Raw genomic sequence first — 17,921 nt, 5'->3', positions numbered from 1 at the left:
TTTTCCTGTCAAAATGTTTTATACTGTGTACCACATAAAGTCTAAGAAGTAGCTTTGGATGTTTTACGCTGATGAAATAACCAGGCAGCTTACCAGAATGTTATCGCTTCCATTTAGTCACACTATGCGAAGCACTCATGCATAATTGTATACATAAGCGTTTATCAAAATCTGCAGCATGTTTTATATTTTGTATTAAGCTGACTCCATTGATTATCCCTTATCGTGATATGATGGGCATCTAACGTCGACTGGCTTTAGGAAGTAAGAATTGGAGATCAGCACTTTCCCCTGGGCTTTTGGTGGTAACCATGCCTTCTCAAAGAGCAATGTCAAGCTTGTCCTTTGATGTATGGATAGAGGCGTTTTGTTCAAAGGGGTAACCTTTTCTGGGCTCTTCTTTGAAATGATAATTCTGAAGCTTGCTGCAGGTGGAGCTGGAGCTCTTTCGGCAGAGGGGTCAATCAAAGTCAAATGAAGCGACTGCGCACAGTTTCACCTGAGTAGCCGTTGTCGCTGTCGGCCCTTCCACCAGCCTAAGCTCTGTTTCTGGTCAAAGCAGAGGACACGGGGGCTATCACAGTGACAAGCAGATTTTAAACAGCAGAACATACACTGAGAAGTTGCGCTGTCATGGCTGTAAAGAATCTGAGAATTTTTTGTGTGGTTCAGTGTTTTCAAAGCTCTGATAATAGATGTCAGACCCAAGTTGTGTTTTCCTTTTCCGAGCTCCAAGCTCTGTGCATGTACTAGTGGTGAGGGGGACGCAGCTGTGTGTAATTACGTCCGTAATACAGGCTGGATATGGTCCACCTGCCGCAGAGTGAACCCTGTATCCAATTCAGTGCTTCTGACAACAAAGGAGACGTGTGCTCACTGATTACGGCTTTGATGATGCAGCTCTTAGGCTGTGTTTTATGGGGAGATATTTCTGTCTCAGGAATAATTTGCTGGAATTATCCAATCTATCTCAAATGGTGACATGTACTATCAGTGTAGGATGACAGACACAACACTCGTATGTCACGTCAGTAATATACATTTGCCATATGTATTTTTGATGTATTGAGTTCATTTGCTCAGCCGCTGTGATGAAGTGTGTGACTCCCCCAGGTTCCCTACCATACAATCCATGCTAATGTTTAGTCTCTACAACCAAGAACATATGAAAAGAAAAAAAGCAAGTGAGAGTGATGATAAACTTTATCAGTCTCCTGATACTGTTGTCCATCTGGATGCAGTCATTCAGGAGCCTGCAGCAGCCGTGCCTCGCTAACAAAGCAGTACAGCAAAGGCACAGATCTCCCTTGGGTTTGGGATCCAGCTGGAGCAGACATGCTAGGGCAACGTGTCCCTATTATTGTTTTTGACAGAATCAAGAAGGAAATGCAAGTAGCAAAAGCGTGTGCTTGGAGTCTGCACATTGGATTCTGCTGTGAGTGCCCCCAATGTAATTATGGGCATGGGTGGCCAGCAATGACAGCTCATCTGTTAGCCAGCCAGTAGGAGTTTGGTGCACCTGGCTAGTCCTGTACAAGAATGATGACCCACAGACATATACAGATTAAAAATCATGTATACATTTTCATAAAAGAAGCTACAGACATGACACTTTGATATCTTTTTATGTTGATCATAACCACAAAGCTGACAGAATTACCCACTATCAGACCACTGCATTTCATGTACCATGTAAATGAGTTTCAAATAAATAGGTTGAACCCATGGTGTTGACATTTTAATTAGACTTTTAGATCTTGGCATGTATTTAGAGCTTCACAAACAAGAGTCATATGTTTTGAATTGACAAGAGCAGATTAAGTAATCTAAATCAGATATTGAGCTGCATCATGAAATATCTCACAGTACAGCAAGTGTTGACAAATACTATCTGCACTGCAAATTCATATATTTTATGGTACAATAGAAAAGCATAATGTGCATTAATGGCACTTGAAACTGAGATTAATGACTTAAGTTTGCCTCAAGTGTTCTCTTCATAAGGAGTGGAATAATTATAAAAGTATTTCCTTGAATTTCTTGTTAATTATAGAAGGTCGTGATTTATTTTTCTTCTGAAACTCATAATACCTAAGTTTCTTTACAACATCTAGTTTAAACATTTTTATTGTTTCTTTTGGCAATTTCTTCTCCTGAGTTGGTTTGATCTTCACCAAGTACAGCTCAAACAACGACAGGTCAAGCCAATTACACAGACATGTATCTTTATGTGCCAAGCACATTTCCATCAATACAAGCACCTCTTGTATGCAACCAAGGACTCCAATCATTTTGTGTTCACCCTTTGACGGAGCCCCTCCAATCAGGGATGAATAATGACTGGGCAGGTTAGCATGCAGTGATCCTAGTTTTTTAATTAGTCTTCCATTAACTTGTTCAACCTTGGTGACTGCAGGGTGCATACTCCACATACACACACCCCACAACCTAAGACCCAAAATATCAGACCTGCACTAAAAAAAATAGAAGATCTAAAATGAGCTATTTATCTGCCATGCAGTTTTAATTTAAACAATGCCTAATTTCTTTCTAACTGCAAAGAAAAGAAACTTATTTCTGTCTTTTCCATCTTCTTTTTATTTGCATAATCCTGCAAAACATCAATGAGATAGCAGGTATGAAAGATAGTGAGTTTGAATGCCATTGCTAATACATTTTAGATAAATAGGATGTTTCAAAGTATATATGATCAAAAACTTGTGGTGTGTGATCATGGTTTAGATTATTCTCCTATAACCACATAGTGCAGGTGAGGAGATAAGCGGTCTCTTGGTGACTTTGAAAGAATACTCCCTTTTAAGTACAGACTGTTAAATTCTATATTTTCAAAAGAAAAAAGTTACCTTCTTCTGTTATGTTTCAGTAATTTGAAATTCTTTTGGATTCTCAGCCAACAGTATCTGTTTGGAAATAAACAGTACTGCAGTTCTGGTTTCTTTTAGAATCTCAGTCCATGTAAAGTGTTTCTGATCTGTGGAATAAAATAACCTGACTGAGCCTTGTGATGAGTGCTGCACATGCTGTAAAAAGGACAATGGAAAGCAAAATAAAAACCCTAAAAAATCAGAGTAGACCTGAAATGGATCTCTTTGCATAATGTCAGTCAACTCAGAAATGTGTTTCCCCTTACTTTATGACATAAAATATACCATACTGAAAAAATATAGTTGGTATCAAATGTGTGTGTGCCTGTAAATGTACACACAGGACTTTTTGTGTGATGCAAAGCATGAATTTATGATTCATCCTCTTTCACTGTCGACTGTCAGTTTTAGAATAGAGTAGCGCAACATCTAATAGAAATTCTTTGGAAGCTGTTGTCCTGTGGCCTTCCAGCGCCCAGTGGTATGCTCTATCTTGGCCTATTATCACTTTTTCTGTTGGTCAGCGAGCCCTTACCTTCAAAGGACACTTATAGCTTCCTTTTATTTTTTTATCTTTTTATTTTTTTTATCAGAGTTGAAAGGTTGAGAGAGTGAGCATACATATTATGAATAAAGCCCCCCGCAAGACATCTAGCAAAATAAAATGTTAGTGTCCTGAATGCAGCTCCTAACATTTACTCAAAAGCACTGATCATAAAATATTAATAGATGTATGTGTGTGCAGAGGGGTTCCTCTTTGACGTATACCCTGATGTTGGGTCGGGTCAGAAATGGGGCTGTTTGCTCCCTTTATTCCTTCAGAACACAACCGTCCTGCATGAAGGAGGATGGGTGGCAGATGGTTACAGTTATGGCCTTTGTGTAAAATTGCCATTATTCAGTCAAGTGATTATCTGCTGCCGTGGTGAGTAATGCGTCTCTGTGACTGATGCCTGCACACTCAGTGGAGATGTGTGAAAGTGAAAGAGGTCACCTCTTTCTCTGCAGCCTTGCAAGTGTTCCTTGTATGACTCCTTTTAGCTAAATTATCACAGTATGGACATTTACATGGCAAGTGGATAGCTTTATACAGTAACAGTGTTTTTTACAAATTACACTCTTGTTTAAAATCTCAATAATACAAAGTGAATTGTGAATCTGCCTAGTTTGCAAACTTTGCAAACTATATGTCATACATATACTCATAATTCACATGTTTGATTGCCAGCTATATGCCAAGGCAAATCACAGACTATGATGGTCTGTGCATTGATGTGAAAATAAGTTTGTAAGTAAATAAGTAAGTCATTTATATTTTTAAGAGGGCAAAAATCAAAATAGCAATCACATTTACCAAGATTGAATAAGTAGAATATTAATCTGTAGTCATTTGTAATTATGATCCTCTTGTCAATATGATTTCTTATTTTTGCACCCCACAGTTTGTTCATCATACAAAAAGGAACGTCTTGTTTTGCTCCCCCCACAGCGCTGGTGTGTGTGGTGTGGGTATAACAAAGTGCCAATAAAATTTGTCTCTTCATGTTATGGCAACCTCTGCTGGGCTGCATTAAGAGTCAATTTTGTGGACTAACTTTATGGTTAACTTCTTTCTCTCTTGAAAAGGTTGTCCCCAAAACCTTACAACTCTGCAACAGTAATTCAGAGTGTGAAATGCAACAGATTTCCCCAGTGCTGAATTTGATAGGCCCTCTTTTTACAGCCATACGTAGACAGACTTTTACATGTCATAGTACCAAGACTTCTCAATTTATTAACCTCTGTCTGGTTGGGAAATGAAACAATTCGAGGCATCATTTTAGAAAAAGTCCTCTTGGTGATCTATTTCCCTTTCATTGTCTGTGTGGAATTTATGCCACTGAGACAAAAATAATCTCTATTTTTTATTTTGGATTAATCCTTCACAATGTGTCTTCATTTGTATGAGGTTTTATTGTCAAATGTGCTCCTTTCATGTTATTTTTCTTTTTGGTATTTAATTATAGCTGTGTAATCTCCAGAAGTAAGAATAATTTGTTTGCCCTTTCATGCCCTTTTATACAACAATAAAGAAGCATAAACTGCTGCTGCTGATGTAATTTCTTGTATTATTGTTATATATATATATATATGTTATATCATTTAAGTGTTCTTGATCAGGAAGGACCTAATTAGTTTGGCGATGATTATATCCCAGTTATACCTGTCCTGTTAGTTTTCCTGCCAAAAAATATACAACAGAAGACTTTTTGGAATAAACATGCCCACTAATTGCTCATCTACCTTTTTTCTTCTGTGCAGATCACACGGGTCATTTTCTGCGTCTTCCTCGAGACTGATTTTGCCATCTACAAGAAGAAAATGTCAGTCATTTTTCAAGGTAAGTGTGTTTACTCGTTGTGGACTGAATCTCTTAATTATTATCTATTAATTATATTCTTTACATTCATTTTTATGAGTTGTTGGACTAACTAATTAAATGATTAATATTGAACATGAGATGCCTCCAAGATCTTGATAGTATGTGATGTCACCATCCTTGTAACTATCTGTGCAGAGCTTGACAGTTCTGCAATCTGTAGATGGGTTGTCTTGTTCTTGAAAGCAGTAGTGTGAATACCTGTCAGGTGTGGATGACGCCTTCAAAAGTAAACGGATATAGTGCAGTGTGAATTTATGCTGACAGTTATGAATATAAGTGTCTGGTTCTCTACACATTGCCTCCACAGGATTAGTAGTAATAGTTAGTCTTCTTGTCAGTGTCTCCAAGCTGATATTTAGATGTTTTTTTAATATTCTGATGCGACTTAAATGTCAGATTTGATTGACTTGTCCTACAATCACTCCAAAAACTTGGATGCATACGCATAGCAACTGATCGTCCCTGGTTGCTGCTCTTGAATTCTGTGGGTGAAATAAACAAACATCCATTATCTTCTATTGCCACTCTCTTTTCTGTCCCTCTTTCAATTTCCGCCCTCCTTTCATGCCATCATCCTTTTTCGGAGACCAGGAGCAGTCACCAGCTCTGATGGGGGCTCCACTGAGGATTGAGTTGAATAGCTGGGGAGCTGAAAAGAGGCTGTCGGGCTTCACCAGCCTAGCATTACCTCCCATTTACCTCACTTTTCCCTCCTCACCTCCCCAATGGAATACTGGCTCTCATGCCTTCATCTTGCTGTTCCCAGATGGAGACTGTTTTGTTCTCCCTGCACTCCCGTCATCTCTCCCACCCCTCCACCCAGGCTCTTCCCTGAAAGATTACATTCTGAGGAGAGACCTTAATTATGCCTGCCTGCCCCCATGCACCCAGCACCCGTCTCATCATATTAGTGTTTTGAGATGAGAATCTGGAGCTGTTGTTCTCCAGTTATCAGTCTCGCCATTTAAAAGTGTAGTCAGTGGGTATGCTTCGTAACAGGGGGACAGGAATGAAACAAAACGACTGGCTCAGGGTGTCTGTGTGAGCCGGTGCCACAGAGGGCAATTGTAATAGCTTTGAGTCTGATTTTCAAGTGTATAAAAACTATTGTTTACCAAGATGCAGTGAACTGCTAATGAGGCAAACTGAAGTCAATAATTTCAATGTGGTGCTGTTCCACAAGGCTGCTACAGCATAAACCATAATGCAAGTACTTTTATCATCAGTATCTCACCGATCACATACTCTTTGACCCGTTGGGCCACCCTTATCACTTGTCTCTGAATACGTGTGGGCTGGAGAGGATATTAAATCTCTCCTAGACCAAGTGGCCATGTAAGTAAGTGTGACTTTCCCACTCAGCATCAGGGTATGGAGTGAGGCAGACACCATTTTCACCTACACCTGTTTTAATCTTTCATCTTATGTGCAAGATCAAAGCAGTTACCATTCTCTGAGAACAAAAGCTATTTTAAGTTGTTGAGCAAGGAACAACTGAAAAAGATAAAATTATGCATACTGTAAAATAGACTAAACACTAATAAAATGGAATGAATACGTATATATGATCTAGGAAGGCGTCACTGCATAAATGTGTTCCACCAGTAGCGGAAAGGTGTGCTCTAAAGGAACAAATGCTGATTGGTATGATTGCACCATGTATGTAATGCATAACCCTGTAGTGCGAAAAGACTTGCATTTAGCCTGCACAGAATCGCTGTTCTGAATCAGAAGCTGTGAATTAGCTCTGCAGGTGTGCTTGTGCACTTTTAGAACTTCTCATCATCCTCACTGCTAGGGAAAGACAGTCGTGTAGATCTTGCAGCAACACTGAATCCCACATGCAGAGGTTTGAGATCATTCTTTCTCCTGCAGCATCCTCGCTTTCAATAACCTTCTGTTACATCTGCCCTCCTCATCCCATTTTTCTCTCCCCTCCTCACTTACTCTCATTTATACTTCTCCTTGTTTCCCTGCCTCTTACCCTATTCCTCCACTTTCTATCGTTCTTCCTGATTACATCAAAGAGGAGCTTTACATTGCCTCCTCTATCAGCATAGCTGCTACAAAGGTGCCATGAATTGTGGCCTTAGAGGTCTTTCTGTAATCTGTATGTGTGTATGGTCAAGTGAAACCCAGTATCTTTCCTGTCACATCAGTTTCAAATGTATCTTTAGCAGAGAGGAGGTACAATAGATTTTTATTTTGAAGTTTTACTTCTCTCATTTTTCACTGTAAAGCTGTTTTCCTCATATTCAAGCAATCTGTCAAGTGACAATGACTGGAGCAGGAATGTGTAAACAGGACATTTGCATACAGGAAATTGCTTTATTACAATGTGCCTTTCCACAAGCTGTCAGTATGAGGGAGCCAAAATATGGTTACTTCACTGAGGAAGGAGGAAACTGAAAAATAGCCTCTGCTGACAAGAATACTCATGCACACATGCTAACATGTACATCAGCCACAACGCACATATGAAACAGGAAGTTGCACCCTGTCAAGTATTAAATATCCAACCACTGACATCTTAATGAATGATTAGAACAAATGACTGCAATTCTGCTTTGCACTGGTGTGTACTTGGTGTTCATGTCCTCATGTGCTCATATACAGACAAAGGTCTTTTATGTAGCACCATCTCAAGGAGCACTTCATACATTTTGAGTTATAAGGCCTCTCAAGCACACAAATACTGAAATATGCAAATAGATAAGCAAGCCACTGCAAACAGCTGCTAGCTTTTACCTTTAGTACCATCCACTATCCATTACCCATCATAGCAATCAAGCTCATAAGTAGTGATATAATGACCTATTCATTACACTGCACACATCTCAAAGTTGCTTGACTATGAAGTTAAAAGGACAAACATTGTTTGTGTCATTTGAACAAAGACACACACCGAGAACCAGCAATCAGAAAAACATCAACGACTCACCATGGTTGCATTTTTAGAAAAACGTTAATTTGAAATATAGCCATTGTTTGATTTACATACACAGCTCAATCATTTCAAATAAGCATGCCATTCTATTATGTATTCTGAATGTCGTGTATGACCACATGCTTGCCTTGGCACGTATTATTTGCAAGTATGGGAGCAGTCAGGCAGCCGTGGTTGTAGAGAGTAAAAGCATGTAGAAATTGATTCTGGGTACACTCCTGCTCTAATATGATCCGGGTGGCTGCCCACAAGCTGGGCTCCATCTCCTCTTCTCCTCAATCAGCCACGGTGCTGACAATATTAACACAGCCCACAGATCTGCAGAGGCTGCTGTATTCTCTCCAACTGTTTCACTGACTTTCCAATTGACATTTATTTACATGGCTCTTAATATACTCCATACTCACAGCCTTTCAACCCAGATACACACACCCACCCACCCCAAAATGTCTGAAATAAAAGCATGACCCCCACCCACAACCACCACTGCTTTGAAAGAAGTACAGCTGTGGTATGCACAGGCTTTTATCACACACATGTAATTTGTTGACAGAGGATATGAAGGGCTATAGGAAGCCTGTGAGGGGTGAAAATGAAGTCTGTGTTGGATTCACAAAGTTATTTCTTGGGGTCGGGAAATGAGGAGACCATGTTGTGTTACTGACGTGATTGTGAGAAAGCACAGAGTCAGCTTTGACAGACGTGAAAATTTAGCTTCAGCTGGGTATTAGTGAAAATGTTTTTGCATAAATCAAACATGTAGAAATGTGCTCTGACTGTGCTTCTCAACATCTTCAGTGTGGACTGGACATTACTTTTAGCGTTTACTTGGCTTTGGCACAGTTCAGTTTAAATCTAAAGTGTGTCTTTAAACTCTTTTGCTATCAGTGATACTTGGAAACAGAAAGTGATATTTGCTATTACAATTTTTTGTTGGGATTAAAAGAAATACATTTAGAGCAGTAAACGCATTTTTATGACAATAGAAAAGTAGAATTGTTGTGTTAGTCAGACAACTAGACTTTTAAACTGCACTAACACACCCAGATTATGTAGTTACAGTTCGAATCACTCCTGCATGTTTACACTCAACTAGAGTCTAGGGTAGTATGTATTATTACAGCCAAATTCCTGATGAAGCTGATCTCATACTCTTATTATTTTGTTTCTGTTGTCAAAAGGCTGTCAGAAATTGTAATCGTAAAGTAGTAGGGATAGTAGGGATATATATCAACCCATGGTCACTCAAAGCCTTTCCAGACTGTGACTGTGAAAAATTCAGATTTTTTAACATAGTGTCATCTGACCAAACCACCATCCAAGTGACACATCTGTGCAGTGAATTCAACTTACTTACGATTATCTTCCATTGACAAAATTAGAATTGGCGGGATGTCATGAATGTTTTTCTCACCCAGTCCACAGCATGGTTGTGTCTGACATACTTGGGTTAATAACTCGACTCAACTTCTATGCATTTATACTGAGACAAGGATGGTGGTCTAATATAATGGCCAAGTCAAGCTGTAATATGTATATATTTCAACCCAACTTTGCATAGGGTGATGCTTTACTGTATGAAAGATTTGCTTTTTTTCCCCCTAGTTTTATTTAGCATGCAAATACTAGAGTAGAGTAGAATATATCCCATCATGAAATTCCTGCTAAATTAAATGGACCTTTTTAGGTACATGTCACAGCCAATTTTCCTCCTCATTTATTACTCCTTGTATAACTTGTCTAACTTTGTTGTTAGTTCATTATAAACTACAAATAAACCAGGAACCAAAAAAAGTTTTTACATATTGGTATTCTCAACCAAGTCAAACAATTTTCTTTTCTGGGCAAGTGTTTGGCTATTGTAATAATGTTATAGTATTTGGCAGTAGCTGAAACACCCTCTGTTTCCATTCTTGCTCTGTTGTTACTGTATCAGTGGGCCTTTGTTTCCCCAAGCAGGGTTAGATTAATGCACTGTACCCTTTTATTCAGTGTTATACAAAAGAAAAGCCTGTCGCCGCATCCACAGGGAGTTCTGATGGCTACACTTCTACAGAACAGATGACAACAGCCTTTCATCAAAGCGAACGCTTTCCTTTGCTTGTTAACCACTGTGCAATCATTTCACAGACTCATGCATCGCCATATACACATGTATAATCATGCATATGCCCTCACAATCACTGCATATTCCATTCATATAAATTGTGCACACCAAAAGCTGTCCACATCTATTGTATATACAGTGTAGTGGCATGTTGCCGAGCACCTTGAGGCATGCTGAGTTGTGCAAGATCTGAGTTTGTATAAATGTGTGTTTGTATGTGGGACCTGTGAGCAGGCATCCACACTTCCTCTTTCTCCATCTGCAGTTTCTTCCGAAGCAGCCTCCAAAGCCCTCTCCTCGTTTCCCACTGTGCAACTCAAGTCATCCACCCAGAAACGCCTCACCTTAGTCTCTCTCACACAATAGAGTTACAGAGCAAAGAAGAGAAAATCAAAGAGCTTTTTAAAGGTGCAATTGTCCATGCCAGCCTGCAGTCCATGTAATTTGAGGAAACAGGAGGTTTTGTGTCATTTATGCTGAGCCTACTGGTATGGATTTAATTGAAAAAGAATGTCTCATGAACGTGACCTCCTCGAGCACATACCCACATAGTGCTTTGGTATAATAAGTCGCTAGATCCAAGGTCGTCTGGTGGGGAAATTGAGGGAGGTTGTTAAGGGTTGTTGGAATTTTGGAGCATAGCAGCACGTGTGATGAGGAAGAAGGAGAAGGTGGAACAGTTTCAACAACAAGCTTTTGGACATGTGAATGGGATTCTCAGAGAGCAGTGCAGGTTCTAGTTGCATAATTTGGTTAAAGCAGGCGGGGTGCACAGCAGTAGAGCATATTAATACAGTGCTTTAGAATTATGATCAAGTTGTGATGACATGTTGTATTGCACATTATAAAACAGCATAGTTTAACACAGTGTCATTCCCCCCCTCCACCAGACAACGATATGGAGGTTACAGAGGAGCAGCTGAGGGGAGGTGAGTGACAGAATATTTCATGGTTGCCTTTTCACCTTAACACCTCCTTCAAAGCACACAGAGAGTGAGTGAGTGGCATAGCTTCAGCTTGTGACAGTGGTTTTCTAGGTTTTATGCAGGAGATGAAACTGAATGTTTATTTATCTGGTGACAAGTTGAATCCCTGGCCTTGCAAAACATAGTTAGAAATACTTTATGTCAGGTGTGTTACATTACAAAAGCTTTTATCCACAGCTAATTCCCTACAACACTCTCTTCATCCGGCTTACGGCCACAATGCCTCCAGACCACCTGAAGCGAGTGACAAAGGAACAGCAGAGCAACATCCCTCCACGGCATAAGCCAGGCGATAGTACAAACACAACTGTCAGCACATAATGCTTTTATCACCACACTATCTTGGCACATGGCCTGAAACTCCCAGATACTGCTTATAGGGGTAAACTATTGACATTTGTCTATGCACTGATGTCCTGAATAAGCAATGACACAAACAAAAAGCCTCTTGAAAGTGTGAATATTTTCAAACTATTCATGCAGTAGCGTTGAACATCAGTTTTTGTCTTTACTGTTGAACAAAAAAAAGAAACTTTCATTAAACACAGCCTGCTGTGTGCATCTGTTTTCTCTAAGGTACAGTGGGGCATTACCCCTTGATTTGAGTTTTTATATATATATATATCATCATTATTATCATTACAAGGGCTTTGCTGTGAAAATATCCCCGCCCAGCTGCTGATTTCTCTAAAAATATGTCATAGTACACGTACAACCAACTAAGCAGAGAACACCATTAGTTTTAGTGTCTGTCAAAGGAAGTGTTCACATTACAATATATGTAGAACCAAGGGTGCTATCAAAATGTTTTTCCAACCAAAGTCACCCTCGTGATTTGCCAATTACACGCATCTGTGTTTTCAAAGAGATTCCATTTTGGGGCGGACATAAAAGGACTGTTTTATAAGTGCCCTGTAAAATGTGATATTGCAAAGTGAAACAACGTGCACGTAATGACTACATCATAAAGACTTGGCTGAGAGCAACTGCATCTGACTTTGTCCTGACCAACTATATTTTGCCTATCATGTTTCTCACCAGCTGGTTTACTCTGCATACAGTATAATAACATAGCATCAGTCCATAACAAGCCAACTGAAACAACCCCTAATAATTCCTAGGTCTGTTGTATCATCATGCCAGCCCAGTCCTGGGCCAGACTGGCCTCGTTTGATGGGCCTCTTTGCTGGTGCCAAGCACTGGCCTTTTATTCTGTTCCATCAGCCAGAGTTTGAATCAGTCAGCCTGGAACCCATTCAGAAGTTCAAATGACTGCTATACTCACATGGAATAGTGCTTTTGTGTAAGACTAGTCTGGAGATGGTCTCAAAGCCTCACATTCTTCCCTTCTCACCCAGAGGAGTCTTTTTCTGTTTTTTTTTGGTCAGGCATGTCTTTAGCAGCTTATGTAGCTTGGTCAGCCGAGACAGAGTGTTACAATGGAAGCCCTGTTATCAATTGGGATACTTTACAAAATCTGAATAGAACTGAATGCCATGACATGCAAATTGTTAAAATTTAAAAAAAAATAGTATTCCATTCCATTGTTTTTCCCCCTTTGGAAAATATATGCTCATTTCCTCTTTCAACTCTGCTAGCATTTTGTAACTGCAGAGACCACTTTTGCAGTTTCTGAAGTATAGTATGATTTTAGTTGCTTTACAGTTTTGGGCCATTCATTTCATAGGCCAGTTTTGCCCCTGGACTCATTTACCATGAGCTCATGCTGTAGCAATAGGTACAGAATATGGTATGACAGTGTCTTGCTGAAATATGCAAAGCCCTGAAATATGCTTCCCTAAAACCTGTATTGTGCAGTACTGATGGTGCTTTTCCAGATCTGCAGTGGCACTAGCAGTGATGATATGTGCCCCTTATCACAGATGCTGACTTTGAGTTGTGCACTGTTAACAAGACAGATGGTCCTTCTCTTCTTTCGCCCAGAGAATGCTGCTCTGATGATTTCCACAATAAATTTAAAATTTAGACTCGTAAGGCCACAGGACAGTTCATTTTCACCTCAATACATTTTAGATGAGCTCAAGTTATGCAATGTTGATGATATTTTTACTTTTTTTTTCATAATTGGATGCTGTTATTACTTACATTCCATACAGCATCCACACTTATGTGAACTGCTACGATGAGTTTATCAAAGGTTATGTTTACTTACTCCATCTCATTTTACACTTTGCACATCTTGTTGATGTTTGGGGATAGATTCATCAATTTCAGATCACTTACTCTCCATTTCTTTTTTGTTTATTCACAGATAACACACCTCCATCAACAAAATCCACCGCCAAGGAAGAAAGTGAGGACATCAACAGAGGTATGTCTGTTCTGAATATACGTCTGTATGTGTGCTTTTTTTGTATTTGAATCCATTTATTGGTGACTTCCTCTTTTGAGCATGCCAAGCAACATTATGAATAGTACAAACATCTTACACTGATATGTGTTTACAGAAAAAAATTGCCAGTGTGTATAAAGTAATGGAATGAGTTCTTCGGTAATCTCTTGCTCTCTGATGCCAAACTCCTCTTTGGGGAAATGAATTCAAGATGAAGCTCGGTCTTTTTTAAAATAATGTTTTCTTTAAGGCAAACTTGTTTAAGAAGCCATTATCTGGCTATTCTGCACTTTCAGCCCCTTTGGATGTGTAATATTGAAACAATTATAGGCTTCTCCGATACGATGGACCAAAGATAATTAGATTCTTGCACTGGAGGGTGTTAGTAGGCAATTAAAATTGTACACCATCCATTTGTCTTGAAGCCTTAAGGTTGTAAGGAATTTTTCAAGATAGGAGTCATGGTTGTTTTTTTTGGGGAAATCTGTTCTTCTTACTGAACATGGAATGCTGGACTAGATAGTGTAGTCACTTCAAGGGCAGCGATACCTTCTATGTTGTTAAACAAAGTGCAATAGATAATTTTTCTCTGTTCATTCAACATACCTTTACATAATCCACACCCGTTATTCAGCATTATTCACAAATTCAATCACCAGCATTAGAAGGGCATAAGTATTTTGTAATAATCTTTATAAATCCTAATTTATCAGGCCTTGCAGCTTAATAGTAACTAATCCATTCACAAAAGGCCCTGGCACAGCTTTCTAGCATGGGAACAGTCAGTCCTTGAGACAACCTCTCTCAAAGGAAGGGAGTGAAATGATTTTGTGCAGTCTGCACTGTAAAGGTTAGGTCTGGTTCGATGTAGCACATAGGAGGGATTAATCATAGAAAACACCCAGATGTCAAGATACCACAGAGCAAAGGAAAAGCGAGCTGGAAAACCGGACTGTCAGCTATGTGAGACAAACATTATAAAATGCTTATAACACCTCTGCACACCGGAGGGAGATCTTCTTTTGGTAAAAACCCAATCTGTTTCACCGTATTGTCTCCAAAGCCAGCAAAGCTGGTCTCTGATTTGGCATAGTCAATATGTAGGGCATTATTTCAAATAAATTGCACACTGCAGCAGAGTTGGTGTCTGTCAATATGCCTCAGTGTGATCTATCACATCCATCATACTCCTCAGGGAATTCACTCTCACCAGTCCCTGGGACTGGCATGACGTGCTTTTAGCCACAACACTGATGAAGGATAAAACATTAAGGCATTTTTCACTGTTTTTCCATGATTAATACACTGGTTGGTAGACTAAGGGTAATTATTGGGCCCCTCTGTTCCACAGCTGCTACCTTTGCAATTGCATTGTCACCTCCCAAACAAAAGGTTTCTTAATCCCAGAGAAACTAAAAGAAGAAAATTCTAAAAGAAAGAAAAAAAAAAGAAAAGAAACCTAGTTTTACAAAAGAACACAAAAACTAATAATTCAAACAATGCACCTTTTTAAAAATCTCCCCTTAAACATCACAACACATCTTTCTTTCTTTACTGATTATTCATTTCATCTATTAAGAATTTTTCTTTTAAATTGTAGTGCACAATTTATTGTTTTTTTATGTGTAATACGCTCTCAGCCTTCAGTTTTATCAATGATTGATCATAAACAAGACATTTCCAATTGTGTAAAAGCTATACAAGTGTTTGTTTTTATATCCATTTGCTATAAACGGTATTCCAACTCTTCCTCAAACAAAGCTAACATGTGATCCCTCAAATAAATCGTACTTGTATTTGAAAAACAGGGTCCCAGATTAACTGTGTGTGTTCGTGTGTGTGATGAACTGTGCTTTGATGTAATCCATATGAAACAGAAGCACAGCATGCAAACGCTGCAAGCCATATGAAGAAAAATGAAATGAAGGAAAGGGTGGTTGACACAGACAAAATGCTGGCACAGAGGTCTAAGGTGGAGCATAACCTCTTCAGAGCACACCTGAGCTGGCAAGCACCTTACAGCATCTATTATTTGACATCAGATTGGAATTAGTGAGATAAGTAGATGTCACAGGGCAGGACACAGTGAAATGTGAACATTGAGCCAGAGATCAATGCCTGGCATGCTTTCACTTGCTGGGAATAACCTAAAATAGGCAGGGGTTGCTGGTGAGAGATGGCACATCTCTGTGTTAGCGTGGATGGATATGTAGATTAATAACACAATGTGTGGACTGACAGTCAGCCTCTCCACAGGATGCCATCTCTTGCACTGTCGCTCCTTGTCAAACATGTTCACAAATGTTCTTGTACTTTGCTCACATACACATATTTCATGTGCAGGGGGTCTTTGAATGGTCGCTGTTGGTCATAGCAGAGCCATTATTTCCTCACACGTCTCATACATTTTTGAAATTCTCCCCCTTTTTTAAAAAAAATGTTGTCCTTTGCTCCATTTGGCTTTAATAAAGGAGCAGCAGAAAAGGCTGGAGGGTGGTTGGTGTGTGTTCACGGTGACTTGTTCATCTTTATCTTTATTCTAGAATACGGATACCCCTTTTGCTTTCTAAAAAATATCATCTGCAGTTGATGTATACTCACTGGTCACGCAAGTAGGACACGTGCGGAAGGTTGCATATCAGCATCTAAATTGTTAATATCCTTGTAATACTGTACCCCTGACTCTGATGATGTTGACATAAATAAATCATTTAAATGTGTGTGTAAGAGTCTTACATTTTATGCAGAAAAACTGCATTGCTTTTGCTCAGTCTACACAAGTGCAGGAGAGTGCCTTTTTGTCACCACATTTTTCAAAGGGGATTTAACGCGAGTATTGACACTTGAGATAAAGTCTTGAGATGTTGGCTGGACGCTTCTCTGTGAAGTATGTCAGACTCTGATTCACAGTTATGACAGGATGTTATAGTGTTCATTGGGATAGAAAGCTGTGACAATGCTGCCACCTGCTGCTGGGTGCTCTTGAATGAGCAGCATCCCTCATGTACTTGTTGTTTTTTACTTTTTGGGGGAGACAGTGTTTTAAATTGATCTCAACTTGGAGTCATTAAAAATGCATCTCCCCAACACAGAATATTTTGTAGGCTAGTTTGTGTGGGTATATGTGTGTTAGTCCATAATTTTGTCCTTTTATCACAAATTGAATACTGTTTCATTCAATAGGCCAAATACAAATGATCAAATATTATGGAGGAAATGGCATTCAGTCCTTTGTCGCATCTGATATATTTTTGTTTGGCATCATTTTAGACAGACACAAAAGCCATGCCATACTCTTTCAACACAGAGGAAATGTTTAGGGTGAATTCAAGGCAAGTAAAGCATTCATCTGATGCCGTTTTACCCAATGAAGTACTTTTCAGCCCCCCTGTCCGAGGCTCTCTCTCAAGATGCCAATCACGATTAATATAAAAGATTGCCATCTGTGTGTCACCAGCATTCTGCGTGATGGACAGAGGTACTTGAGACAAACATGCAGCACTGGTAGAACTGGCCCTTTTCCCATTTAATAGAGGCTGGCATTTTTATTGTTCTGAGTGCAGGGCAAAATTGCATAGATATGAAAAAAATGGTTTCTCTCTGGAGCTTGTTAAAAAAGCAATTATAGAAGCTTCACAATAGCCATTGTAAAGCATGTTCTCTTATTGGTGTCATGGCTTTCATTTACTCAATTTGTCCCAAATGTCATTGGTTTATGTGTGTACAAGAAAGTGTGAGTGCAACTAAAGGGGCAAGGAGACTGTGAGTAACAGATATGATGGGGGATTAATGTTTTATAAAATTTATATCCATACTAAATTTAGCCTTTTATGCATACACTGGAGAGATTTTACTATGGTATTGTGCATTACATAGGGAGTTAGAATTGTCTCCTATGACTTTAGATTTGAGATTGTTGTTGATATGCATGTGCACTGTTTTCCATATTGTTATGTTGTGAATCAAAAATTTTGTTACATGGTCGCTTAATTTGACTATTTCAGTGTGCCGTTTTGGAGGAGGGATAGTTATTGTATAAACTGTAGCATATGTGTTAGCATTGTTACTCTATGCACATAGCCATGCTAATATTTGTATACAGCATTTAGGACTATTGTACCTAGTTACAGCCTGACAGAGCCTGGGTGTTCTGCTTTAGTGAAAGCTTACTGTTACAAATTTGAAACTTTATTTGTAACAAAGATATACAAGCTGTCAGCT

At 39.2% G+C, this 17,921-nt stretch overlaps 1 protein-coding gene across 4 annotated transcripts in view; it reads left to right on the top strand.

Annotated features, from left to right (window-relative positions):
- macrod2 (mono-ADP ribosylhydrolase 2) overlaps positions 1-17,921 on the top strand; it is a 374,142-nt gene that overhangs the window by 336,503 nt on the left and 19,718 nt on the right. For 3 of the 4 annotated variants that reach the window (XM_072391250.1, XM_072391249.1, XM_072391248.1), the window contains exons 9-11: positions 5,187-5,265; positions 11,252-11,290; positions 13,620-13,679. In XM_072391250.1, the coding sequence (XP_072247351.1) occupies positions 5,187-5,265; positions 11,252-11,290; positions 13,620-13,679 (178 nt within the window). The remainder of the gene's footprint in view (positions 1-5,186; positions 5,266-11,251; positions 11,291-13,619; positions 13,680-17,921) is intronic. The other variant, XM_072391251.1, reaches the window with a different exon arrangement.

The sequence above is a fragment of the Leuresthes tenuis genome, unplaced genomic scaffold (assembly GCF_036924035.1).
Source record: "Leuresthes tenuis unplaced genomic scaffold, fLeuTen1.0.hap1 SCAF_8, whole genome shotgun sequence".
NCBI lineage: Eukaryota > Metazoa > Chordata > Actinopteri > Atheriniformes > Atherinopsidae > Leuresthes > Leuresthes tenuis.
Note: the sequence above shows the minus strand (reverse complement) of the source record. Positions and strands in the feature narration are given on the sequence as shown.